The sequence below is a fragment of the Mesocricetus auratus genome, unplaced genomic scaffold, assembly GCF_017639785.1.
Source record: "Mesocricetus auratus isolate SY011 unplaced genomic scaffold, BCM_Maur_2.0 Super-Scaffold_100676, whole genome shotgun sequence".
Lineage (NCBI taxonomy): Eukaryota > Metazoa > Chordata > Mammalia > Rodentia > Cricetidae > Mesocricetus > Mesocricetus auratus.
Genome location: NW_024429266.1, coordinates 145783853 through 145810938, shown reverse-complemented (window position 1 = coordinate 145810938; position 27086 = coordinate 145783853). Strand labels below are relative to the sequence as shown.

At 51.4% G+C, this 27086-nt stretch overlaps 2 protein-coding genes across 8 annotated transcripts in view; both read right to left on the bottom strand.

The window, feature by feature from the left end:
• Sfxn5 (sideroflexin 5) overlaps positions 1-12852 on the bottom strand; it is a 116896-nt gene extending 104044 nt beyond the window's left edge. The window contains exon 1 of one of the 5 annotated variants that reach the window (XM_040737324.1): positions 12665-12852. In XM_040737324.1, the coding sequence (XP_040593258.1) occupies positions 12665-12766 (102 nt within the window). In that variant the 5' untranslated portion in view covers positions 12767-12852. Of the gene's footprint in view, positions 1-11783; positions 12263-12296; positions 12453-12664 lie in introns of those variants that run through there. The other 4 variants (XM_040737323.1, XM_040737321.1, XM_040737320.1 and 1 more) reach the window with 4 other exon arrangements.
• Positions 12853-14244: 1392 nt separating this feature from the next.
• Rab11fip5 (RAB11 family interacting protein 5) overlaps positions 14245-27086 on the bottom strand; it is a 37147-nt gene continuing 24305 nt past the window's right edge. The window contains exons 4-6 of one of the 3 annotated variants that reach the window (XM_005071071.4): positions 19886-21883; positions 16675-16864; positions 14245-16449 (exon numbers count right to left, since the gene is read on the bottom strand). In XM_005071071.4, coding sequence (XP_005071128.1) covers positions 16246-16449; positions 16675-16864; positions 19886-21883 — 2392 coding nt within the window. In that variant the 3' untranslated portion in view covers positions 14245-16245. The remainder of the gene's footprint in view (positions 16450-16674; positions 16865-19885; positions 21884-27086) is intronic. The other 2 variants (XM_013114218.3, XM_005071072.4) reach the window with 2 other exon arrangements.

Sequence of the window (27086 nt, the reverse complement as noted above, 5' to 3'; positions counted from 1 at the left end):
TTTCATTCTCTTCTAGATTAAGGATGTCCTTAGTAGTAGCGTGTAGCTCTGCTGTGTTTCCAGACTTTCAGGTCATCTCTAGACAACGGTGGTTGCAAGTGCCCCTTGCTCCCCTGAGACAAGAACTAGAAGGTGACTTGAATAGACTACAGATGAGCTCGGTGTGGTGGTGTATACCTTTAATGCCAGCACTGAGTATCTTTTTCAGTTTGAGGCTAGCCTAGTCTCCATAAGAAGTTTTAGGCCAGCCAGGGCTACATGGTGAGACCCTGCCTCAAAAAAAAAGGTAAAATTATATTTTTCATGAATGTAAATGCAAACCAGTATGCTAAGTAATATATTTTTCTTTTAAAAATTATTTACTTTATTTTATATGTATGAGTGCTTTGCCTGAGTGTCCAGTATGTACCATGTGCATGCCTGGTGCCCAAGGCTGGAAGAAGGCATCAGGTTCCTGGAACTGAGTTACGGACAATTGTGAGCCACTATGTGGTGCTGAGAACTGAACCCTGGTCCTTGAGAAGAGCTCTTAACCACCTAGCCACCTCTCCTGCCCAAGTAACAATACACTTGAAGGTAAGCTCTAGGAGACTGGGGGTAGCACATAGATGCTCCCCCCTCCTCTTCTTTGGCTCCTGGTTTCTACTCCCAGACGGACCTGACATGCTATGAATGTGGACTGATAAGCAGCCAATGGTCGTGAGGCTTCCTGAAGGGACAGTGGTAGGGGGCAGCTTTAAAATGAAGGTAGGATTAGAAAGAATATCAGGTCAAGGGAGATGCAGATGAGCATGGGGTGCAGGCAAGAATCTGCAAGGAAATGCACCAAGAGACGTGGCTTCTAGAAGACACCCCAGATGACACTTCCACCTTCCGAGTCACCCTGGGGTCTTGATACTGTCCCAAACTTCCAAAGGTCCCCTGTCGCTCTCTCCTACAGCCACTATGTGTGTGTGTGCAGGGAAGACATTTTGCTCTACAGACCTCTGCAAATGACTGCCGATCCAGGCCCGGGCAAAAGCACTGACTGCAAAGAAATAAACTAACAAACAGCGGAAAAACGCCATGGTCAGTGCTCAAAGAAAATGCCACAAAGCACACCAGAGACACCCAGACCTCTTCCTGTTTCTTCCTGAAGTGAAGCAGGGGGCATTCCAAAGAGTTAGGGCCCAGAGGTGACACTGAGCCCAAGGTAAAGGCTGTGGTCAGAAACTGATGCCCAGATTCTCATCCACTTTGAACTACCTACTGAGAACCTACTGTGCGCTCCACACTGTGCCAGCAGTTGATTGAGGAAGAATCCATGAGGGATGCTAGCGTTCTAACTGCAGTCTAAGGCTATTGACCAGGGTAATGAAAGCAAGAAGCATGCTATCGTCATGGAGAAGATTAAAATTCTGTATTAATCAATTACATTTGAAACATGTAAAGGTCTTTCCAGATCTTTCCAATAAGTGCTTAGAAATATAGGCTGGAGACTCACAAAAACAATCCTGAGTTGGGATGCTAAGCACACAGCCTGAGATTCCCCCAGACGACTGCCCTTGAGTCTGGCTCTTACTGACTCTCTGCAACAAGGAGGCTATACAGCAGGGGAACTGTAGGGTGTCTGCCAGAAAAAGACAAGACCTTCAGCACAGAAGGTCTGCTAAAGGTGTGCTAGGACAGAAATGAAGCCACTCATCAACCACTCCCAATAAAGCCAGGTTGCCAGGACAAGAGTTGACCTAAGTCCAGACTCAGACAGCACACGAGTTCTTGTTTCCATGGAGACTTCCAAGTTAAGGTCAGTGTTTAGTATTGGAACCAGAAACTGCTTGACACTAAATGCTTGGGTTGATCATGAAGCAGAGTGGCCTGGATCTGTCAATTAAAAGTATGCATGGGAGCTAGGGATGCGGCTAAGCAGTAGAGCACTTGCCTAGCATGTCTAAGGCTCAGGATTCAATCCCCAGCCCTATAAAAACAAATTCAGACTAAGTTTGGGCTGAGGACCTGGCTCCAGTGATAGAATGCTTACCTACCACGGGAGAGGCAACGCAAAAGGAAAATGTGCATATTTCATTCTTTTTTAAGTATGTGTACACATGTGTGTGTTCGTTTATGTGTATGTCTGCTTGCATGAATTTATGAGTGCTACATGTATGCAAATGCTCAAGGAGGAAGAGGGTGTCAGATGCCCTGGAACTAGTTACAGGTGGTTGTGAGGGGCCGGGTAAGTGTTGGGAACTGAAGCTGGGTCCTCCACAGGAGCAGTAAGCACTCTTAACTGCTGAGCCATCTTTCCAACAACACTGCATGTTTCTTTCTTGCTGACAGCACTAAAACAGCAAACTTCTGACCAGGGCCATCATGATCCTAAAGAATGGAGCTTCCTGGGGACTGGGAGATGGATCTGCAGTTAGGACACTTGCCTTCAAGCATGTATGTTAGGGAAGTGTGGTGGTCCATATGTAACTCCAGCCTTGGGAAGCAGAGAAAGGGGATCCCAAAGCAAGCTGCCTAGCAAGACCATCCACATAGGCAAGCTCTGGGTTTGATTGAGAACCCCTAGCTCAAAGAGTAAGATGGAAGAAAATGGAGAATGATTCTCGATACCAATCTCAGACCTCTATGAGCAGGTGTACACATGTGAATGCACATGGACATACACGCAGAAACATACATATATGCAAACCATAGCCCCTCACATGACAATTAGAGAAGCAGGTCTCGGTAGCTTCAGCACTTAGTTGCTGGCGTCTGTTCTTGTTAGACACAGTGTTTTTGGAGTTCTGTCAACAAAAAACACTGTTTCCAGCCAGGGGTTGTAGCACAGGCATTTAATCCCAGCATTTGGGAAGCAAAGGCAGGCAGAGTTTGAGACTAGCCTGGTGTTCTAAGCTAGTTCTAGGACAGCCAGGGCTACACCGAGAAACCCTGTCTCAAAATACCCCAAACAAGCAACCAAACAAAAAGATATTGCTTCACTGCAGAAAAACCATTTTATCTGTATCTGTCCCTCTCTGCCTGTTAAATAGAATGCAGTTTTTACTTTCTCAGCCTGATATCATTTCACTTTCTCAGTACTTTAGAATGTATAGTCATCCCCTACTCCAACCCCATCCAGCCCCATCTCTGCTAGATCACACAGGACATTTTTCTTTCTTTCGGTTTTTTCTTTACTGGAAGAATGAGTCAACGAAACCGATTCCTTCCCTTTCTCTTCACAAGTAAGGTGAGTCAGCTCACTGTGGGTAGTGCCCACCCCCTGCAACTCCAAGCTGCCCCCATTCCCAGGTACAGCTCAGGAAAGTCCTGAGGGACTGGCTAGTCCCAGTGCCAGCCTCTAAATCATCCTTCTTCCGGAAGGACTTGCACGGGATCAAGCTAGTGGGCCTTCAGCTCATCTTTCACTGAGTCTGTGAGCAGCCCAGGCACCTGCACTGCATCAGCACCATGAACAACCTGGGACTTCCCAGGCAGGCCACATTTCCAGGATGATGATTCCATTGGTCTAGGGTGGGCCTCAGACACCCATATCAATTGAATACCTACCCAGGGGCTAGAGAGATGGCTCAGTGAGAGTTGATACCGCTCCGGCAGAGAACCTGAGTTCAGTTTTCCCACATCCACAATGGGTAGCTCAAAACTACCAATAACTCTATCTCCAGGGGATCTGATTCCCTTTTCTCGCCCTTTGGGGAACTCATACTCACATGTGCAAGCAGATGCACATACATAGTTAAAAGATACATTTTTAAAAGATACCTACTCAGCACAACCCCCAAGAGCTACTTTTGGCAACAGTCAACTCATGAAAGGATTCTACAAGTTCATTCCAAGCAAACTATATGAGAAATAGGCTCTCAGCCACACGATTCAGCCCACATCAACCTCTCAACTTTGATGTGAGGGGTGTACTTTGCCACCCAGAGTCTCTCTGAATCCTACAGGCAGCCTGGGCCTGTTAGTTCTGGTCCATTTCAGAGCCAAGCACACAGCATATGCTCTGGCCTCCAGGTACCTGACCAGGCAAGTGACTTTCTGAAGGAGCAAGAACACTAAAGAAGTGAACAAACCAGGCTGGAGAGATGGATGGCTCAGTGGTTAAGAGCACTGGCTGCTCTTCCAGAGGACCTGGGTTTGCTTCCCAGACCCCACATGGCAGACCTGTAACTCCAGTCCCAAAGTATCATCTGCTGCTCTCTTCTGACCTCCATGAGTACTAGGCACACACACAGTGCAAAGGCATACATGCAGGCAAAACATCCGTTCACATAAAAAAAGGTAAGTCATGGGTGGGGGAGTAAACAAACCAACTACTGTGATTCTGCATAGATGGAAGGACAAACAGGAAGAGGCCTGTGTGCTTGTTTCCTGTTCTGGGGCCCCAACTTGTCAAATAGGAATCTGAGTCTGAAGGGAATAAAAGAAAGGGGAGGGGGCTGAAGGCAAGGAGGGAACGCTGTGGAAGGGGGCTGGAGAAGAATGTAGGAATTCCACAGACGGAGCGGAGAGAAAAACTGTCTTCTGACCACGTGACTGCCACACTCATGAACACACAGCACCTGTGGGTACCTGTGTGACATCAAGCCAGCCACCATCCCGACAGGGATGGAGGAGGGGCTCATGGGGCCTCAGCCTTAACAAGGGGCTACTAGCAGCTGATGACTGCTGGGGATGGAAAGTCATGTCCGTTAAGGGTGTGGCTGCTGGTAGGTCGCCCCAGAGAAATGCCCACAGCTGGCAGCACTGACCTAACTAGATCAGAGTTATTTTAAAATAAACAAAAAGAGAATGTGAAGGTGGGAGGGGAAATGGGGTGGGGTATGACTAAGATGCATGCATATGTGTGTATATAGAGATAAATGCATATATATGTATGTATTAAGACTGTTTTTTTTAATTACGGTAAGGTGTGTGTGTGTGTGTGTGTGTGTGTGTGTGTGTGCGTGCAGATATATGCACATGAGTGTAGGTGCCAAAGGGGGCCAGAGGTGTCAGATCCCCTCGATCAGGAGCTACAGGCTGTTTTAAGTCACCTGACATGGATGCTGGGAACAGAACTCGGGTTCTCTTCAAGAGCTGTCCACATTCTTAACCACTGAGGCATTTCTCCAGTCCCCTGGTGTATGTATAGACATTTCCCTCTTCAGAGACAGGGTCTCACTATGTAGCTGTAGCCATCCAACAACTCACTCTGTAGACCAGGCTGGCCTTGATCTCACAGAGATTATCCTGCCTCTGCCACACAAGTGCGAGATCAAAGGCATGTGCCACTATGCCCGGCTTCAAACTATTTTTTTTAAGAAACTGAAAATAAGGCCGGGTGGTGGTGGCACATGCCTTTAATCCCAGCACTCGGGAGACAGAGGCAGGCGGATCTCTGTGAGTTCCAGGCCAGCCTAGATGACAGAGCAAGTTCCAGGACAGCCTCCAAAGCCACACAGAAAAATCCTGTCTTGAAAAAACAAAAAAGAAAGAAACTGAAAATAGAAGAGGAAGAGAGAAGAAAGACAGTCATGTCTCAGAGGCTCCTGGGAGGTGACCTGTCCTCTTTTCACTAGCAATGTGGGGTAGCATTTTAAAACAAGGCAGAAAAAAACAAAACAAAAACAAACAAATAAACAAACAAAACAGGACAAAGAAACAGGCCAAACAGCACCATAGTGACACAACTAGCCACACCTTTATTCCACAAGGAAAACACCTCAGTTTCTTCAACATATGAGAGGGAGGGAGGGAGAGAACCAATAAGCAGAAGGAACACAAAAGTTATCACATACTAGACATGAAAATCACTCTTCTAAGGCTGAAGGGGGAGTGGTGCAAGTCCCAGGCCAAGCTGGGCCACACAGGCAGACCCTGTCTCCAAAGTCGTCACAGGAGACTGGTGTGTAGGTGTTCATAGGACTATCCTCGCAGCCAAGCTACCACATCTTGTCAGATCACTAGAACTACATGAAAAAGAGCTGCAGGCTGAGCTTTGAGTGTGGACAACCTCACAGAAGGAACCCTCTCTCGTGTATCCAGCCCTGCTCATCCCAACCAGTCATACGCAACTCTATCTGAGTTGCATGTGGCCTCAGGTTAGGGGGTATAGATGGGGAAAATGAGGGGAGGGAGCCCCACCTACACAGCCATGGGGGAGACACTCATCCATGCTGGGTACAGATCTTCCAGGTTGGCAGCTTCATGGCCGCCCACGTTCCTGCCCTGGCCCGTACCCTGTAAGTAAGCCTCATACACTATTGGTTCCCCCAGAGTGAATTCTGGTAGACTCACACCTCAGTCTGTCTTTGGGGCCTTAGGAGCAGGGGTAGGCATTGTTCCCATCTCTCAAAGGGATGTGTAGCAACAGTAGGACTGACAGAGAGCGTGATTCAAACTAATAATTTCAAAAAGCAGGTAACAATCAGGGAAATGTGGCATGACTCATTATTTGATACTAAGAAATAATGAGGGCTGGAGAGATAGCTCAGTGGCTAACCCACTGTTGCTCTTGCAGAAAACCCAGGTCTGATCTCCAGCCCCCACATGGTGATTCACAACTACCCATAATTCCAGTTCCAGGGGATCTGACATCTTCTGGCCTCCAAGGACACCAGGCACACCCACATGGTGCACAGACATACATGCAAGCAACATCCATACACATAAAATAAAATAAGTTTTTTAAAAATGAGAAGAAAACAGAAATGAGGAGAGACTGGAGAGATAGCTTAGCAGTTAGATGCATTTGCTGATCTTCCAAAGGACCCGAGTTTTGTCCCTAGCACCCATGTCAGGCAGCTCACAACTGTTTGTAACTCCAGCTCCAAGGGACACCTGCACACCTGTGTGAATATATATACACACACATACATACATACATACACACAAATAAATAAAATAATAAAACAGCCATTGGAGATGAAGGCAAGAGGATCATATACCAAGTTCAAGGCCAGCTTGAGCTACGTGAAACCCTGTGCAAAAAAAAAGCTAGGTGGTGGTGACATTGGCACACACCTTTAATCCCAGCAATCAGAAGCCAAAGGAAGATTTCTAAGACCAGTCTGGTCTACAGAGCAAATTCCAGAACAACCAGAACTACACAGGAAAAACTCTGTCTCAAAAAATAAAAAATGAATAAAATAAAGAGTGGAGGTAGGCTGATGTGGTGTGTAGAATACTGCACTCACATTAACACTAATTTTATTTAAGTTTTTAAAGCTTTAATTCTTTTAGTGTGTGTGTGTGTGTGTGTGTGTGTGTGTGTGTGTGTGTGTGTGTTGTCACAGAAGAGGGCATGACATCATATCCCCTGGAGCTGCAGCTATAGGCAGTTGAGTACCCTGGTGCAGGTTCTGGCAACCACAGAGCAACCTTGACTCAGGTCCTCTGGACGAGCATTTGTATGCTCTCTAAACTGCTGAGCCACATTTCCAGATCCCAGTTTTCAAACCCCTGTAACAAGCGGCAATGTGGAGGACATTCACTTCTGGAACATGCTTACCTCAAAGCCTGCAGCTCTATCTACTCCTGTGGAATGCACTGGGTACACCCAAACTCAAGATACACTACAGCGGGGCGGTGGTGGCGAACGCCTTTCATCCCAGCACTCGGGAGGCAGAGGCAGGCGGATCTCTGTGAGTTCGAGGCCGGGCTGGACCGATAGCCTCCAAAACAATGCAGAGAAACCCCGTCTCGTAAAAACAAAAAAAAAAAAACAAAAAAAAAGATATACTACAAAAGATTCTACCAGTTCTTCCCAACACTGTCAAGGTCAAAAACTGAAGAAAAGTCTAAGAAACTCAGACCAAAGGATGCTAAAAAGACATGCAACCCAAAAGCAACCTGGAATCCTAGGAACAAAAAGAGACATTAACATAAAAAATAAAAAAGTACAATTCAGCCTAGAATGTGCTGACTTCTATCTATTATTTTTTATTATTCACATGTTAAATAGATTTTGGGGTTTTAATTTTATTTTTTTATTATACTTTTTGGGGGAGTGGTTTCAAGACAGGGTTTCTCTGTATAATAAATAGCCTTGACTGTCCTGGAACTTGCTTTGTAGACCAGATTGGCCACAAACTCAGGGATCCACCTGCCCCTGCCTCTCAAGTGGTGGGATTAAAGATGTGCAGCACCTCGCCCACCTATTTACTTTTTTAATTTTTTGTGTGCCACACATGTATGGGTTCCCATAGGAGCCAGAAACGGGTGTCAGATCCCCTGGGGCTGAAGTTACAGGCTATGTGTGCCACCCAGCAAACATGGGTGCTGGGAACTGAACTTGTGCCCTCTGCAAGACCAGCAAGCACTCTTAGCTGCTATACCATCTCTCCAGCCACCAAGTTTGAGTTCTTTTTTTTTTTTTTTTTTTGGTTTTTACGAGACAGGGTTTCTCTGTTTTGGAGGCTTGATTTCTTATTTTTGACGAATGTACATTAGCTCTCTGAGATATTAAAGGGCCTTGTGTGAGAGCTGTTCGGGGAATTTTTTTTTAAGTTCTTAAAACAGACCAAGCTGGATGTGGTACCTGAAGAGTACAGCTGAAGTTTCCCTCTGGTTGCCACACACAGGAGAACACAAATGCAACACACGCACGCACGCACACACACACACTCGCGCGCGCACACACCCTCATTTTTAGATACACCCACTGACTACTTAGTAAATGAAATGACAGGATGTTCAGGTTTGCTTCAGAGCAATGTGTTGGCTGGGAGGGGGAAGAATACAGGTGAAATAGGTCAGCCTTAAATTGGCTAAGCTGAAGCTGAATGGTGGGTAGCCAGGAATCAGAAGATGAAAGGCTCTGGTCTTATGGTTGAAAACCTGCAGAACAAGGAATACTGACATAAGCAGCTCTTCCTGATACAAGTACCTTTATCCTACCCACTGGATCGCAGCCATGCAAAGTGCCCACCTGACTAATTGGATCTCCTTTTTGTTGGCATTAGAAGGCCATAAAGCATTCATTCATGAAAAAAAAAGTTGACAGTAAATAAGTAAGCCTGGCCTCTGGAGCTAGGCTGCCTGGGAAGTCACTGAATCTGTCTGTGAACTGCAGCTTCTCACCTGAAAACTAGAAGACACTGTAGCTGTCACAAAGGGCCGTGAAATTTTCATAAGCCAGGATGGGGCACACTGGCTACCATCATCATCTTATGAAGCAAAAAATAGCCATAGCCAAAGCCCATCTAGCACCCTTTCTCTATGCTCTTATCCTGCTCAGTGCTGCCCCTCCCCCTACCTTCCTTCACAGAGAGAACTTTGAGCCAGGAAGGGCTTCCAGAGAGAAAGGAAGACCTCAGTTCCCAATCCCAAAAGCACTCAGAATAGCACTGTAACTCAGCTAGAATGTTTTCCCAGTATGCACAAGGCCTTGGGCTTGGCCCCCAGCACCCCATAAAACTAGGTGTGGTGCTGAATGCCTGTTATCCCTGCATTACAGAGGTGGAGACAAGATCAGAACGTCAGAGTCACCCTTGACTACATGACAAATGTGAGGACAATATAGGCTACATGGGGGGGATGGGGGGCACCTCCGACTGAGACTAGGTGGGGATCTGAGTGTGCTGGGAATAGACCATTGTTTATGAGCCACTGTCAGCAGACACCTGCCAGGCCAGTGCAGGCTACTATCAGAAGTCATTGGACACCTACTGCTTGCCAAACACTGAGAACAAGACTTGGGACCCAGATGAAGATGGCTAGACCCAGGCAAGGAGGTAGAGACACGAGAACCAGATATTCAAGGTCATCTTCAGCCACATAGTTTAGAGGCCAGCCCCTGAAGGACCCTGCCCACTCAGACTATATGTGACAAAACTACTATGCCTTTAGAATTACCTGGAAGAGTGGAACAATGTAGCCATTTTACAAGATTCCTAAGGGACAAGTTAGATAAAATTTAGCCAACCACAGACTCATAAGTCAATTTCATTCAATTCCACAAAGCCCATTGCAGAGTCTCACTCCTTCAGAAAGCTCTGTGATACCCTTCTGCCACCAGACACTATGCTAATGTGATAACCTAACGCAGAGGGGGGTGCAGCATGACAAGGAAGGCACAGCCCCTGATTCCATGGAGTATATGATGGAAAGTGGAAACATGGTAATAAAGGGCATGAGGCTCCTTCAGGGGGAAACGATACTTTGTGGAAAATGTAGGGATGGGGGAGGGGGAGAGTTGAGAGCTGGGACAAGAGATGTCAGGCATGGGAGGGAACAGGAGAGGTCTAAGGGTTGAAAACCAACCAGTATGGTGGAAAGGATGCAAGTGGGGAGTCAGAGGTCAAGGAGTGGGCCCTGCAGAACTTTGGGTCCTTTAAGATGTGAGATCTTGTAGGGAAAATGTAGGGGTGAGCCCACCGTGGGCGTGGTCAGGGGTACGTGGGACAGGTGGAATACAAAAGGAAAGGAAAAGCAAAAGCTCTCTCTCTTGGAAGCTAGCCACGTTCCCGGAGCTCCTATCTCCCTGTAGGTAACTTTCAATATTCACTAAATATCTTAGACCTCCTTTTTAGATAGCATTATTTCATCATCAGCGTCTGTATCTCACAAGTAGAGAAAACCACTGCAGGCTGTTTCAGGATGCTGTGAATATGGGAATCACCTGATCAGACCTGCATTGCTGAGACTCTGCCTTAGAGAGAAGGGAATGATTGGAAGAGGGCCAGAACAGGACAGGAAGCCGGAGGATCTGTCAGAGGCTCCCATATTGGCCCAAGTAATAGATGCCCAGGTCTGGCTTAGCCTTGAAGAGGGTGGCTGTGAGATTTGTTGGGGAGAAGCAACCACAGCCTCTGGATGGATTGAGAGGGCTAGGAAGTATAAACAGGAACCTAGGTTTATGACTCTGGCATTTGGGTGGCAGGCTGAGCTGTTTGCAGAGGGAGGAGCAGGTGTGGAGGAAGAAGAATTTCTCAGCATGGGTGAATCAGATCTACTGGGCACCCTTTCTTATCAGGCCACTATGCTGCCAGCAGTGGGAACCTGGCAGAGGTTACCGCATACTTCACAGCTGCAGGAACTACACCTCCTCAAACACACTCCCCCAGCGACCAGAGCAAATAGCCCAGTGCAGAAAGCCAATACAGGGTACTTAGTAAATGTCTGTTGAGTAAATGGATGTCCCAAGTGCCAGCCACCCAGATACCAGACACCGGAGAAAGAAACCCTTACTCAGGGCATGTTATTAAAGCCTATCTGCCCTGGGGTAAGATCAACCCCTTTTCTCAAAGTTGAAGGGCCACTGGGAATACTATGGAAGAGAAAGCTACGAGGTTCCCACCAGGGGTGCAGGAGGGAGTTTGGCTTTCTGATAGGATCACAGGGTGGTGGTTCCAAAGACATCAAGTGTTTCCCAGTGCGGGGTACCTGCCTGGCTTGAAGGATGAGCAGAATAGGGAGTGGAGACAAATAAAGAGTCGCAGGCACCCCTAACCGCGTCGCCATAGGTGGCATTTTATACTAGCTGGGACATTATTCTCTCCAGATTCCTCCATGCTGAGACAGTCTATTTTTAAAAGAAATCAAGTCCCATTTAAAAACTCCAGGGACATATTTTCAGAAAGCTCAGCTCGGTGAAGTTGGGGGCTGAATTTGGACCCAGTCTCACCTCCACGCCTCCCCCTCCCCCGAAAGTCACTGCATCCACCTTGGTAGCATTTCCTTTCTTCGTTCAAAGTTCTCCCTAGCACATCTGCTACCACCACTCCTGGCAAGCTCAGGCTCACTTCTGCTCTGGAGACAGCCAGAGGGTCTGCTGTGTTGGAAATGCGCTCCCAGGCCCCTGGCTCACAGACCTGGATCTCCGGTTCCATGGCCGAGTTAGTGATGCCCTGCCAGGTTCCTGGGTTTGTGTGCCCGGGGGTTAGGCTAACCACAGTCACGATGCACCTTGAAGAGCCCAAGCGGGTGTGGATGGGGGCCAGCGCTGCGCAGCGCCTGGGAACAACGAGTGCGGGACTGGGTCGCGCTTGGGACCCTCGGGAGGAGCGCGGTGGCTCTGGAGAATGACACAGCGTTTCCCGGCACCTGGCTCTCTCCAGCGTCCCAGCCGCATCCCCGCAGAGCACGCTAGCAGGCCGGCTGGTCTTGTCACTGAAGCCCCAACCCCGGGATGGGGATCGGGTCGCTGCACCCGTGCACGCGGTCCCATCCTAGGATGCACGTAGCACCCTGCTGGAGGTCGAGGAACCAGAGCGTGACCGTGAGGCGTGACCGGGGAGTTTTGCCCCGCGACTGTCCCGCAGCTCACAAGGAAGGTCGGTCTCACTCGGGGAGAAGTTGAGAAGCGTCCCAGCTACACCACCTACCCAAGCAGCGCAGGACTGGAACTTTGCACCTAAGGCGCACTTGCCAGAGCGACCCTTCAGAGCCGCTCGGACCCGGGACCCGCGACCCGCGTGGCCAATCACCGCGCGACGCAGACGGGGGCGGTGGCAGGGCGCGGGCATCCTCGGAGTGACTGCGCCACCCGCCAATAGAAAGCCATGGTGGGAGACCTCGCCCATTCGGTTGACCAATGGAGAAAGAGCGGCTGCAGCTGAGGTCCCCGCACTAGCTGTAGGCTCCGGTGGCCGCGGGTTAGAGACCCTAGGGCTGAAGTGACTTTGTAGGAGAATTGACTCGGCCCCCTCCCCTGTGCCTTCCTCCCACCTGCGGGCCGCAGCCCGGATCTCACCTGCTGAAAGCGGGGCTTGCCCAGCTGGAAAGGGGGCGCATCGGTGGAGGCGTTTGCGGGACTGGCCGCCGCCGCCGAGGCTGTGGTCGTTGTATCCGCCATGGCCACTGACGCCCGCAATCTCCAGCCCTTTTAAAATGTCCCTCCTCGGCCCCCGCCACAGTTGCCTCTCCCGATTGGCCGTGAGCAACCGCAGCGAGCTGGGCGCGCACGGCCTTGTGGGAAGTGTAGTTTGCCCCAGCTCTGAGCCCGACAACCCGGGACTGCGGAGAGCAGCACCCACGCAGACCAGGTCTTGGTTCCCGCCTCCAAAGCAGCAGGCATCGACATTGCTTGGAATGTGTGCAGGTGCGGGTGTACTCGCGGCGCTGAGTTCTAAGACCAGGAATCTCCTATAATCGCGGGCCCGACCCGGGATCAGAGAGGCAAGGACTCCTGGAAAAGTGGGGTTAATTCAGAAGGCCTTCAGCAAGGAGTCGCACTGCGGGGATTTTCCTGCAGTTTCTTCTGTCATAACCCTGCCTCCAGCCAGTCTGTCACTCTGCCACTCTCTTAAACAAGCCCTGCCCAAGCTGCTATGACCCTTGAGTATTCTACTCGTACTTTTACCATGGTTTAATGCGGTTCTTTTTCTAGACTCCGCCAAAGCATTCAAGGATTCCATCACCCTACATCGACAAAATCCGCTTCAGGATTCTGTACCACGTGGCACTCCTTTGCCTAGTTACATGTAACACAGGCTTGTGATTCTTCTTCCTCTGTCTCCCAAGTCCTGGGATTGTAGGTGCCAGCTAGCAGACCAACTATGGTCTTAAATATCTTTTCTACTATACGATGGTGGGGGGGGGGTGATTTTTTTGGTTGGATAAATCTTCAGTGAGGGTATAGGAGGGCTCACAATAGGAACTCGATGTATTGGGTGAGTTAAGCACCTTGAGAGACTGCACTTTTTTGATCTAAGGAAATCTAATTATCAAGGACCAGCCACGGGGCTTCACTGGGAACTACAGAGCACACTGGGCAATAAGCACACACTCCTGCACAATGGCAGGGAATGGCAACTGCAGTCCCAGCTCAGTCATCTAGTTGATGAGCCAGACTGGGCATAGAGGGTGGGGAGATGCTGATCTCACCCAGGACATAACTACTTGATTCTAGGGGAGCCTCCATCTCATGATGGGGTTCAGAGTTAACTTGGGGTTGTCCTCCTACCTTTCTGGACACTGCATGAGCAACAGGGGACCCAGATGCTCATCCACTCACTAATATCTGAGTCACAAGGAACAGAACTCCCAAATGATCCTAAAGCTGAGGAGAGAGGATGGCTAACCAAAGAACAGTTTTTATCTTTGGTTTGTATCTTATCTTCTCGTACTAAACTCAGTGACTTCAGGACAGAAATCACATGTTTTCCCTCTTTATTCCCCCTCAGCACTTGCTAAATTTATGCCTGTGATCAGTGCCCAGTGAACACAGGCACGGTACGAAGCACTGCCCATGATTTCAAGGCGGTGGCATTGTCATCCCTCTCCCACAGACAGTGTCCTTCACCCGCTCATTTCAAAACACACCAGACCAGCTGTGGTACACGAACTTTTTATTCTTCATAAAGTGCTCAAAACATGAAGAACAAGCTCTTTATAGACAGGAGTTTGAATAGGAAGACAAGCGGCAGAGCAGAGCTGAGCCTGCTCTCTGCCTGCCTGCCTGCTGCACTCTGCAATGTGTGGTGTGGAGCAGACACAAGCAAAACCCTGGCTTCAGGTCAGAACCTCTCCCACGACACCCCTGCCCTGACCACGTGGGGAGGCCAAACAGCAGGGACCGGTGAAAGACGAAGGACAGGGCTGGAACCAAATAAAACCCAGAGGAATACCTAGCACAGGAGCTCACTTCCTCAAGAGACATTCTCCAATGGCCCCACCCCCCAATGTGGTCAAGAATCTGGGAACAGGTGGCTACTTTCCTCATTTCTGAGTTGGCCTGGAGTTGGCAACTGCGCTGTGGGAAACCCCATTGTGGGGTTCATCCACTTTATGCTGGCAGAAGACTGACATCATCCATACTACCCTCCTGAGGTGTTCTGAGTGAACTCATGACCTTGCCATTAAGAGACAGTTGTTGCCTTCCACTGGACCAAAAACATCTTTCTCAGCATCTCACCTCCACCTCCTTCATATGTATGTTTTGCTAATGCACAGCCACCAAGGACCCCTGCAGATGCCATGGGAGACCTGCTGTATCCGCAAGCAAACTAGAAGCTGGACCACAGGGTAGATACTTGGCTTTGAAATGCACTTCAGTCAAGCCAGGAAATGTGGAAGGGGTTGGTGAGCAAGAAGGAGGCTGCACAGCAGCTTACAGAACAGCTAGAGGGCCACAGGCATTTCCTAAGCACAGGTGTCTCCTAAGGCAGAGTGAAGCCTCCCACTCCCAGACAAGCCCACTGGTCCAGTACAGCTGGGACCCAAGGCCAGACACAATAAGGTGCAGGGTAGCCCCAGGCTTACAGAATGCTCCAAATGTGGGTCAAAGGAGGAGCAGGAGGTGGGAGGAAGACTTAGGGGTAGCAGCAGGTTGGTCAGAGCTAAGGCTCTGAGGTACTTCTCAGGGAAGCAAAAAGCCTGGTCCACCTTCCCCTTTCAGGACCCTAACAGCCACTTTCATGTGCTCAATAGGAGGGAGGGGGCACCACGGCCAGAGAGAGGTCTACATCCAGAGGCTCTTGTCCTCACCCACAAAAGGCACATTTTAATTGGTTTCCAAAATTTCTGACCCCACAGTAGCACAGTTTTGGCATCTGGACAAGTGGTAACAACAGACATGGAGGCCTGATCCCCAAAACATGAGAAGCCCAAAGCCCTAACCTGGAGGGTCTCATGTTTGGGAGGTAAGGAGAGGCTCGGGAGCAAAGAGTCATTCTCCCTGCCCCCAGCCCCACCACCCTTCACCACTGGGACATGGAGTGGGGGGTCTGAAGAGGGGTGGGAGCAGTTGAAGACACACACACATATCACCACCGCACTGTATACCTGCTCCACACACTGTCCCAGACAGAAAGAGAGACAAGACTAAAACATACAGGCTCCCTACTCTTAGGGCACAGGCACAAGATTGAGGTGTAGGTGTCCTGGTTGTCTATAGTGCACAGACAAGCAAGCAGCTTGGTCCCCATCCCAGTCCTAGTCAATTCCAGGAGGACCTCCAGGTGCTGGAGGGACATAGACATTAAGGGTCAGCCAAGAAGAAACAACTGACCAACCTTATGGGGTGATTAAATCTGTACGGGCAACAGTATTGCCCTAGATACCACAGCTCACTCCTGTTTCATGTTGACAGCTAATATCCTTGTTCCAATTCTCTAGGGGGCCCCAAAGCTACAAGTGTGAAATGGGCAGATAGGAAAGGCCCAGGCTCTAGTGGGAGCTCAAAGGGGCCCCTTCCAGCCACCGTAGCAGAGGCAGGATGGGGAGGGGAGCAGACAGTGACCATGAGAGCAGCCTGTGCCCAACTGAGGTGAGAGTAGTCAGTGGAGGGTGTGACACAGGTCCTCACCAGCCCTCCAGGGATGGAGTGAGGGGTTACTTGGGGGGAGCAGGGGAAATCTGCAGCAGCGTGGGCGACGTCTCCATGATCCTCACCAGCAGCCGGTCAATGTAGCTCTCCAGCTCCTGCACATGCTCGTCTCTCTGGCTCAGCTCACGCTCACGCTGCAGGAGCAGGCCAATGAGCTCATCATGAGTCAGGTGATAGTACTTGGCCGACTGGTCCGGCATAGCAGAGTCCTATGGCCAGACAGGATGGAAGTAAGAAAGGGAGGCCCAGACCTTCCACCAGCTAGCCCACCGAAACCTGTTTCCCCACTGTAGAACCCCAGACTCTAAGGCCAGAGATCTCGTACCCTATGTCAGAGCTGCGGCATGGAGGACTACCCTTCACACCTCACTTGGCCTCCGTCCATCCCACCACCTGTTCTCTCAGGGGCCTCCTAACACCTTGGTGGGCCTCACCTTCAGCCTCTTAGTGTCCACAGTTGGGCCAAGCTGAGATGCTGGAACCACAGACTGGATGCTGCTGGATGTGACGGTTTTGAGCTTCTCCAGTCCGCTGCTAAGGGCTGTGCTCAGGCTGGTGCGGGGTTGTTTCCTGTCGGGGCTAGCCTCCACAGGGGCAGCGCTGAGGGGCTTCACCGGATGGGGACTGCAAAGACAAGCAGTGATTGTGAGCTCCGAGGAGGGAAGGGGGCACAAAGGTGAAGTCACTGTCTGCATGGCCACCTGACCTGGCCAACAGTTGATGTCTCCAGCGCACAGCATCCTTGTACACCGCACCTCACCCCACCAGCTTCGATCCTGCAGGGACAACTGACCTACGAACTCCTGTACCTGTACCCAGTCTGCCAACCATTTCCCTTCCTTCGTCTTCTATACTTTCTCATTTCCCAACTGTCAAGACTGTGGCTATGAGGATGTCAGGGTTCAAAGCAGGACAGTCCTATAGGTGGGGTGCTTCCTCACCTTTCTCTGAGGGTGGCTTACCATAAGCCCTCGGGATAAGCCTGAAAAACTCCCCTTGACCTTGACCCTTCCTCCTCTCACAACTCTGCCCAGAGCGTGGGGGACTGCTTTTAGTTTCTACCTTCTCACTTTCCTTGAGTACTCAAATCAAGACGTCAGTGCTGCTAGCCCAGGCCAAGTGAACCTGTTGGGTCCCTTCCTTCAACTCTCAAGAGCTCACAGCTACATACACACTGCTCTCCTTCACGACCTGAAGCTGGTGTCCTGACCTCTACCAGCCTCTTCTCAGGCTAAGCTGCTAGCTCCCCGGCTTCTCCTCTCTCCTCCTGGACACCCCGTATCTCCCCAGCTGCAGCCCATTTGTTACCTCAAAGCCAGCCTCGTCCCTGGGGTCCACCTAGTTATACCAAGTTTCCCTCACACCTGCCTTTTCCCAGCAGCAGCCCTCTGGTAGGCCCTACAATTTGTCTTGTCAGCCTCAGCCATCCTCTCCTCTCCTAACTGCACCTGCCCTCCACCCACCCACCCTATATTTTGCTAAAGGATATGGCTTTCCAATTCTGAAAGCTCCTTTAATGGTTCCTTTCTAGGCAGAATCACAAATCCTGTGACAACTTGGTCTCTGCTGTGCCCCCCCAACCCCCCACCCCCGGCCCACAGCTTCATCCCCGCCAGCAATAAACAACGATAATCTTTTGACCATTATAAAAACTGTTTCTAGCTAGACATGGTGACTCACACCTGTGCAAACAGCACATCAGAGGTGGAAGTGTCAGGAGTTTAAGGCCAGCCTCCGCTAGATGAAAGATGAAACTGCCTCAACTACAGCGCCACCCACACCAAAAAAAGGTTGTTTCTCTACCTGGGGTACTTCCCTTCCTTCCAAAAATGTAGTTCTCCCTACTATTTCAAACCTATGTGCTATCACCCTCTCCAGAAAGCCTACTGATTCCCTGAAACTAAGAAAATACTGGGGTGCCTTAGCACCTAGTGTGCAAGCCCTAAGCAGCAGGCCCACGAATCAGCTAACCTGACCTGGTGGAGCCTCATAAATCCACTCTCACACTACAGGGGCTTCAGGCCTTCAGGCAGTGAGTAGGAAGCAAAGCCACTTAGTCTCAATCCTGACTTAGGCTCAGGTCAAACCCAAGAAACAGCACAGCTCCTCGGGACAGGACTGGGGTTTAGTCTCACAAATATGAAAGCCTATCAAGTCTTCACACAAAGCAGAGCAGTCCTGTCACCTTGGGATCTGCACTGGGGATGGTATAAAAGCAGTTCTAAGGCCACCTGCCTAACCAGCCACCCTGGACACATGGAGGTACCCCCTCAGGAAGTAGCTAGAGTGCTGGGCTCTCAGCTTGATCCCCACTCATCTGAGAAACAGAGACAGCACTATGTGCCCATCACTTCACAGGGCAGGGTTCTGAAAAGGAACCCTGTAAGTGAGGAATATAAATAGAGGTTACACTGTAAGACATGGGCCAAATGAAGACACCGTCATCAGGAAATGAGGAAACCACAGCCACCAGCTCCTTCTCCCCATGGGTGGGGGGCACAGCCCCATCCACCACTGGGGGATCAAAATCCCTCCCTGACCTTATTTCTTGGGTGCCACCAGTAGGTGTCGTCGTCGTCCCCCCCCCCCCCCGCTTTCCTTACTGAAATCTCCCTGCTCATCAACCTGGACTCGGAATTCATTGAGCTTGGCACAAAACAGATGCTCAGCAACCCTGGGCAACTGAACATATGAGCCAGCAGGTGTCTGAGCAGGCTGGGGGCCTCACAGAGTCCAGGGCTAGATCCTGAGGAGCACCCCACCCTCACTCCCTCACCTGGCCCAGCTGCTCTGCTCACACTGCCTTCATTCAGGACCCTAGAGCCCTGCTGTCCTACCAGGCTCTGATATCCTTGCTGAGTCACAGTCACTGAAACTTGTTCCCAAGCCCTCTGCCTTCATCACCCTCATCACCCTCTGCTGAAGCCGTGTCCTCTCTGTTCTGGCCAGAGCCTAATGCCATTGAGACCACAGCCACACAGGCATCCGCTGTCCATTCAGCTGCCCTAAAGGGTTAGGAGCCCCACCCAGAAAACCATGGGCAAGGCAAGTCAGAGAGGCGCCTGCTGCGGCTGGAAAGCCTTTTCAGGGGCTATGGTGTGGAGAGCGTTGAAGGAAGGCTTGCTTCCCTTTTTCTGAGACTGTTTTCAGCTGTCTCTAAGTGTCCTAGACCCTCTGCCAGCCCTCTGCTTTCTCACCCTATCTGGACCGGAAACTGCTGTGGGCCTGCTGCTACCTGTTAACACTCCCAAGGCCTGGAAGTATCGCCCCCTCTGTGGAACCCCACTCCCCTAGCCATGGCATCTCTGTACAGCACACATAGCTTTCACCCCCCATCTCCTGCCAGGGCCTGTTGACGCCCCCAAACCTCACTCCTCAACTCCCTATCCTTGTCAGGTGCTATTTCCTAAACCCCAGCTTGTGGGGTCACCCTGAAGGTGCATGGTCCTATATACAATAAACAGCTTCAGATCTGGTCTTACAGAAGCCCGTGGCTTCAAAGCCTTCACCACTTGCCTCCAAATAGAGCAGACCCTTACCATGTGCCCTTGGCAAAGATGAAGCTGGGCTGTGAAACATTCCCACCCCTGTGTCATATGCCCCTCATCCCCGCCCCTTCCTCCTGGGAGGGGTTCTGATGCTCACCTGCCACTGAGCTGGGGCTCCTCAGCTGGTCGTGTCTCCAAGGGCAGAAGCACAAGCGGGGAGGCTGGGGTGGCTGCAGCGCGGTCTTCCCCATATGGTGTAGGGGAGCCCCCAGTGGGGGACAGCTCAAGGGGACCAAGGGGTGAAGCTGGCTCCTCGGGAGGTGAGGAAGAGGTCAAGGGCCAGGCTACAGGCAGAGGAGGGCATGGAGGGCCTGGCACCCCATGGCGGTGGCTGGCCCACGGTGGGAGAGGGGGAGGTGGGAAGGCAGGTTCTGGGGGTGTGGGCAACTCTTCTGGACCAGAGTGGACAGAGGATTCCCTTGACCCTGGTGGTGATATGGATGGGAGGCTGGGGGGATCTTGGCTCTCCTGACATAAGAAGGGATTCAAGGCATCCTCCTCCTCCTCCTCCTCTGAGACCCACAGATCAGCCTGCTGAGGGGTGGCCGAGAGAGGTTCAAACCCCTCTTTGGCTAGCTCCTGGCTCTGGGTTTCAAGGCTCTCACCTGTATCTGAAGTCCCCCAGACCTTCTGACTCAGCAGAGTTGAGCTGGTTGAGCTATGGGATCTGGGGATGGGTCCCTCAAGGCAGCTGGTGGGACTTGGTGGACAGGCCCCAGACCCAGGAGCACCAGTATCTCCTACCAGCTCTTCAAGTTCTAGCTCACCCATCATGGTCCCAGAGGATAAGCTGTGCAATTCCTCCAACTCTGGGTTTACCCCCTCCTCCTTAGACTCTTGGGGACCAACAACCAATTCACTTAGGGTGGTGTCTTCTTCTATCCCTGGCCCCCCACTATTCAGACCCCCTGGAGCATTCTCTTCCTCCTCTTGGTCCTCCTCTTCCTCCTCCTCCACTTGGGAATTTGTGGGTGTGAAGAGGCGTGGTGGCTTGGGAGGTGGTGTGCCAGGCCATGGCCCCTCATCCAATCCCTGCTCAGGCTCTGGCTCCAGCTGCAACGCAGGGTGCCCCTCGCTCTCCATGGGGTACACAGCAGCTGGTGATGCGGGCTGCACCTGGGGAGGAGGCACCTCATCGGATTCTCCCTGCATGGTAGTAGATGAAGCAACCTCTGCTGTAGGAGAAATGGTGATCACATCCCAAGGCCAGGAATCCTCCACTGTGTTCAGCTCCTCGAAAAGCTGGCTTCCATCTTGGGGAATCTCCTCATCCTGGCCCCCAGGAATGTCATCTGAACCAGGAAGTCTCTCCCACACACTGAGCACTTCTGGGGAGCTGAACAGAGATGCCCCGCTGTCTGCTGGACTCTGCCCCATTCCCACTTCTGAGGCAGGAAGCTCCGGGTCTGGTGCTGAGGCTGAGGCTCGCAGGTGCAAATGGGCTGCTCTGGAGGATGGGCCAGTCCCTGAAGACCCAAGGGGTCCTGGGTCAGACACACTTGTGCTTGGCTGGTCCAGTCCTGAGGCCACAGGTACCCTCGGCTCCAGCCATATGCTGTTTCCACCTCCTCCCCCAGATTCTCTCTGGGTCTCTGTTGCTTTCACTGCCATGGTCCCAGGGCCTGGGTCTTGCAGCCCATCCTCCTCTGGCCCCATTTCTGCAGGGGCCAGAATATCACTCCTGGCCTCTGGCTGCAGCCTGCCAGCAGCAAAGATGTTGAAGGTGTCGTCCCACTCAGGCAGGGCTTTCCCAGGGGAGGCCAGGGGGGCCAGCCTGGCCCTCGAGGCACTGGGGAGAGAGGGAGCAGGTGAAGGAGAATTTAGTGCTATGTCGGCTTTGAGCTCCTCGAAGAAGGGGTTGCTCTGCAAGGAGGTGAGGAATGGGTTGGTGACCCCCAAGAATCCAGATGGGGTGGCTTCAGGGACAATGGTGGCAGCAGCGGCAGTGGCAGCAGCAGGGGAGGTGGCTGCAAAAAGGTTAGTGCTTAGCATGGGAGCAGCGGTGGGAGCAGGAGTAGGGGGGGCCAGAGCCTGGGGGGAGCAGGGGTGAGGAGGAGCGGCTGGGTCAGATTCTACCTGAGGAGACACGTCCAGGCTGTGGAGAAGACAAAACCATGAGCCTCCTGGTTAATGCTGAGACTGGAAATATCCCTGCCAAGTACCATCCCCACCCCCACCTCCAGGCCAGGTGCCTCACCATCACACGGGTTATATGCGGCCACATGACCCGGGGACCAAATGAAGGAAGGCCCCAATATTATGAGGGACCAAAAGGAAGGATGCTGGGAGAGCTCATGGACAAAGACAGGACTAACAGAACCAAGCAGGGTGCCAGGGATTGCAAACTGAAATAGACCATGTTCCACTGAGCTCTTGCAGGAAGGGGTAAGGATGGGGCTGTCATCAGGTATGACAATGTATCTAAGAGAGCTCACCCCTTTCGTTTCATGGGGAGGGGGCACAAAAACTGGCTAAGGAGCACATGGCATCTGCTGGGTACACCCACTGCCAGCAGACAACACACATGCTCACTTTACCCCTCTTGTGGGCCAACCTCGGGAGATGTGATAAAGGGGTACACACTGAACTAAGAGCCTTTGCTTCCCCAGGACATAGACAGAATCTAGAACACAATAAGAGAGGAAAGCCAACAGAACACTCTAGTGTGAGCAGACTGGCAGGGGCCTGACTTGCGGTCAGAGCCCAACTCTGATGGCCTCACCCCTGCTCTCCAGTGGGGTCCCTCCTCACAGGCAGCTTTTCAGTTCTCCAAGCTCCTGGAGCCCTCTTACTTCACCCTTCCTACATAAATGCGAGCATCTAGGGAACCTCCTCCTATCCATCTCTCCCACTCAATCGGCAACTTCACAGACAGCACTAGTGGTGAGCTGAGGCAGCTCTGCTAGCCAGGCATAAAAACGGGGGGGGGCGATTTGTGGCAGGAGGGCAGAGGCTGGGCTGTCAGGAGCTTGCCACACTCTTGCAGGACTCAAGGGCTAGACTAGACAGGTTGTACACAGGGCCTGATAGGCAACAGGAAAGCATCCAGGTTCACAAAAACAAGCATGGAGGAGGAGGTCAGTCTCCTCAGCAGGACACAGATTTTCCTAAGGATTTAGCTTTCAAAGCTGAACATGGTGGTGTACCCCCATGAGGAGGTGAAGGCAGGAGGATCAGAAGCAGGGTCATCTGCACCTCAATTACACGACACCCTGACTTAATACGTCAATAAATTTACAGGAGGTTGGGGCTGTGATTCAGTTGGTGGCATGCTTGCCCAACATGCATGAAGCTCTGGGTTCCATGCCCAGCGCTGCATTAACCCTAGCACTGGGGAGGAAGACCGAAGACCAAGGTCATACTCAATATACACAGCAAGTTCAAAGGCAATCTGTGATAGATCGAGTCCCTGCCTTCAAAAAGGAAGGAAGGAAGGAAGGAAGGAAGGAAGGAAGGAAGGAAGGAAGGAAGGAAGGAAGGAAGGAAGGCTAGACGTGGTGGCACACACCTTTAACCAGCACTTGGGAGGCAGAGGCAAAAGGAGGCAGGAGGATTTCTGAGCTGAAGCCAGCTGGTCTACATAACAAGTTCTAGGGCAGAAAGGTTACAGGGTGAGACCCTGTCTCAAAACAACAAAGTAATTTTTTAAAATTCAGCTCTCAAGGATTCTTGTGAGCTTACTTGTCCCCTAGAATAGCTCCAACCGAGCAGGAAGGCGGAGTCTCAGGCTGCTCCCCACCTCTAGACAGTGATGGAGACGGAAGGGAGGCAAAGTTCCCAGTCCCACCTCCAGCTCCCAGCACTGTTCTGCTTCTACAGACAGGGGAAGACACTGAAAGGGGAAAACTCTGAGCCTGGGGTCCCAACTCCCACAGATGTCTCCTCTCCCGTCCCTCCAGGCAGGTCTCAGGACAGAGGCACAGATCTAGCCCTGGAAGTTAGGGGAATAAGAAGCAACACACTAACCACCACTTGAGTCACAGCCCTGTTTGAGGCATCCATAGCACCCAAGCTACATCCCACAGCGGGGCTGGGGTGCTCTGAACTCTGAACGACACAGCCTCTCTCTGGGCCTCTCATGATGATAGTCCTAATGACCCCATCAGCACAGCACAGCAGCAATCTCAGGCCTGCCTGACAAACCCACACACACATACACACACTCACCCTCAGGCTCACAGCAATCTGCTGCCAGTCAGACTGCAGGGACAAAGGCACCAGGGAAGCACCACTAGGAGCCCCAGGCTCTGTCAGCAGCCTCCTCCCCACCGTGGTTCCCCAGAGATGCACACAAACCGGTTGGTATGGAATCAGCAAAGGGCTCTCTCTTGAGGCCAGGGTTCTAGGCAGCAGGCCCAGCAGGTTTCCCAGAGCCAGCAGGCTCGCTGACACCCAGCCTGTGCTCGACCTCAGAGGCCCTCCATCCTCACTCTCCTTGCTCCACCCCAAACACACATTCTTTTGGTAGTGAGCCTAGCCTTTAACAGCTGAGCCATCCCTACAGCACAGATGCTGAAGGCCACTGCTCCTGCCCTGCCAGGGTGCATTCCTTTGTGTGGTCTCCTCACAGGCTGTGTCCTGTGAACACCCCGCACCCCGGAGCCAGCCTGGCACAGCCTCCCCCTCCCAAATAGGGCACAACATATGCTGATTTGTCTCCCTCAGGCCGAAATATTGGGAAGAGAAGTGAGAGATCAAGCAGCCCTGTCTCTTCAACCCATGGAAACAAGCCTCAGGACCCATAGAAACCTTAGGACACTAGTTGACCTGCCATTTGATGTCACTCACCAATTTACAACGCTTCTCCCCACCCCCACCCTTCGCTTTAAAGTTTTTTTAAGATAGTGTCTCTCTATGGAGCCCAGGTTGGTCTCAAACTCACAGCAATCCACCCGCCAGGGCCTCCTGAGTGCTGGGATTACAGGCATGTGCCACCATCCCCAGCTGCCCTTCTCATCCTTAAAAACCACACCCTGGGGCCATCTCTGGAGAAAGCAGGTTTCATTACTAGATGAGGAGCTCTGTGTTCCGTACAGAGTCGCAGAGGTGGCAAGTGGCTGTATGAAGGCTGCCCACCCGTCCTCAAAGGTTAAAGCCAGCCTTTCAGACCCTATCTGACCTGTAGACAATGTATCCCTTGGCCAATCATTACTCCTGAGTTTTGGGAGCTCCTGACACCTCCGAAGATGTGCCCCAATTCCCAGGAAACATGTCCAGGAAGTGTGCTTATCCTCTTATCATCAGAATAAATAAATGAGGGGACACAGAGGACCTTCCAAGCCATACCACAGCTAACAGCGTAACCATTCTGGGAAAACAGTCTCAGATGGGACAGGAAATATGCTGTCCCCAGGCAGAGGGCACTTCAGATGATCCACTCTTTCCACAACCACCAGACACCCATCTACCACACCTGGAAGGGCTGGGCAGTCACCGAAGTGCTAAGTGCCATTTACTAACACCCCTGGCTCTAAGTTGCAGATTACCCCCAAGTTAAATATATGTTTGCATTAGTATTTGATCCCTTTCTGTGTTCAAAGGTTGCTGTGAGAGAAAGGAACAAAAATCAAGGCACTCTTGCACAGGGAGACCTAGCATGTGTGGCCTGTCTTAACTCAAGCACAGGGCACAGCCATGTCACAGACCAAAACCAATGGCTCAGCAGGTCCTGTGGCCCAGGTGAGGCTCAGTCCCTTCCGGACCCCTCTCTGGCTCACATCAGCAGGGATCAAGGGTAACAGCCACATGTCAACAGAGGCATACCGTGTCAGGGGGACCAGGAGGATCATCCTACTGAAATCTACAACGTTGCCTCAAGCCTCTCCACGGAGCACAAATGCCATGCAGAGTCACTAGAGGGCGCCGCTGCACTTACTCAAACTTTTAGGATTTGTGACAGTGGTCCCAAGCCCCAAGGCCTGTGGGCTGGCTCTCCAGGTTCCAGGTAGAGATCCTCCAGCTGTAACCAGTTACAGCAGTTCTAGTTCTAACCTGCGGGTGCTGCCCTGAGCTGTCTTGTCTCTCAGCTTTCTCCCGAGAACTCTAAACAAGCATTCCAACCAACAACTGCTCCTCTTGGGCAAGCTTTAACTTCTGCTACAGGCACCCGCTACAGTGCTGGAGCTGGGGGCTCACAGTCCCTGAAGGTGGCTCCTCTTGCCCTACCTGTGAAGCTGCCACCTACAAGTGGCCCAAGGCAAGCAGGCAGGGTGCTTTAGGTACCCTGGCTTGTGATGAGACCAGGAAAGAAATCCCCTCTACCTTCTGTCAATCAAAGACCTAACTTTTCTAGCGTCTGAGAGGCTGTTAGGAGTCAGAGAAGCATAAAGAAAGCAGACAGACAGAAACTAGAAGGGAAACTAGAACTTCACAGCCTTCTATACACCCAGTGGGCAGGAGAGGCAGACTTGCTGAGGGGAGAAACAACTGGCCCCAAGACACTAGGTGGGACTGCCAACAATGCTGGGCACCAGGACAGACTTCTGACCTGCCCATGGAGAGCCTCCTTAGGGCCCTGCCAAACAATACATCATTGCCCTGTCTTGGAGTAACATGGGGTGGGGGCCAAAGACTAGAACCAAGGGAGAGAGAGGCCTGGGCACTTTCCCAACAGAGCAGAGTCACCAGCACTCCCAAAAGAGCTCAATAAACACTGGGCCAGGGTTCAATTCCTAGCAACCACACAGCAGCTCACAATTGTCTATAACTCAAGTTCCAAGGAATCTGACACCCTCTCACAGATATACAATGCAGGCAAAACACCAATTTACATAAAAATAAATAAATCTTTTTTAAAAAGGAACCGCTAGGCTTCGGTGGGGAGACTTATTTCAAGGGAGTTGCTATGGTCTCTTTCCAGGCTAGGAAGCCAGTAGGGGAGAAAGGAAGGACGGATGCAGGAACAACTATTTAACTCTTGTCCCTCAGGGGAACAAGACTCCAGAGCCAAGTGGGCAGCAAGGGGAAGTCTTCTAGCTTCAGCCAGGGTAAGGTGTCTGAAGGCACAGTCTCCAGTCTCAAGGCTTCCTTACCTTAGGCTGAGGAAGCAAGAGATGTAGGCCAGGAAACCAAGAAGCCCCTCCCTTTGTACTACCAATTCAAGCATCAGGGCCTGGGCCCACCTCGATCCATGGGACCCTCATGGCACCATGTCCTTGTGACTCACCTGTGTCAGTGGGCACAATATGAGTCTCGGCTCAGGAAGACAGGATACCCCATTTTACCATGCAAAGCTAGAGCTCAGGCAGCCTGCTCCTTGCTATTCCCAGCCTCAGGCCTTGGGGTCAAACACCCAACCT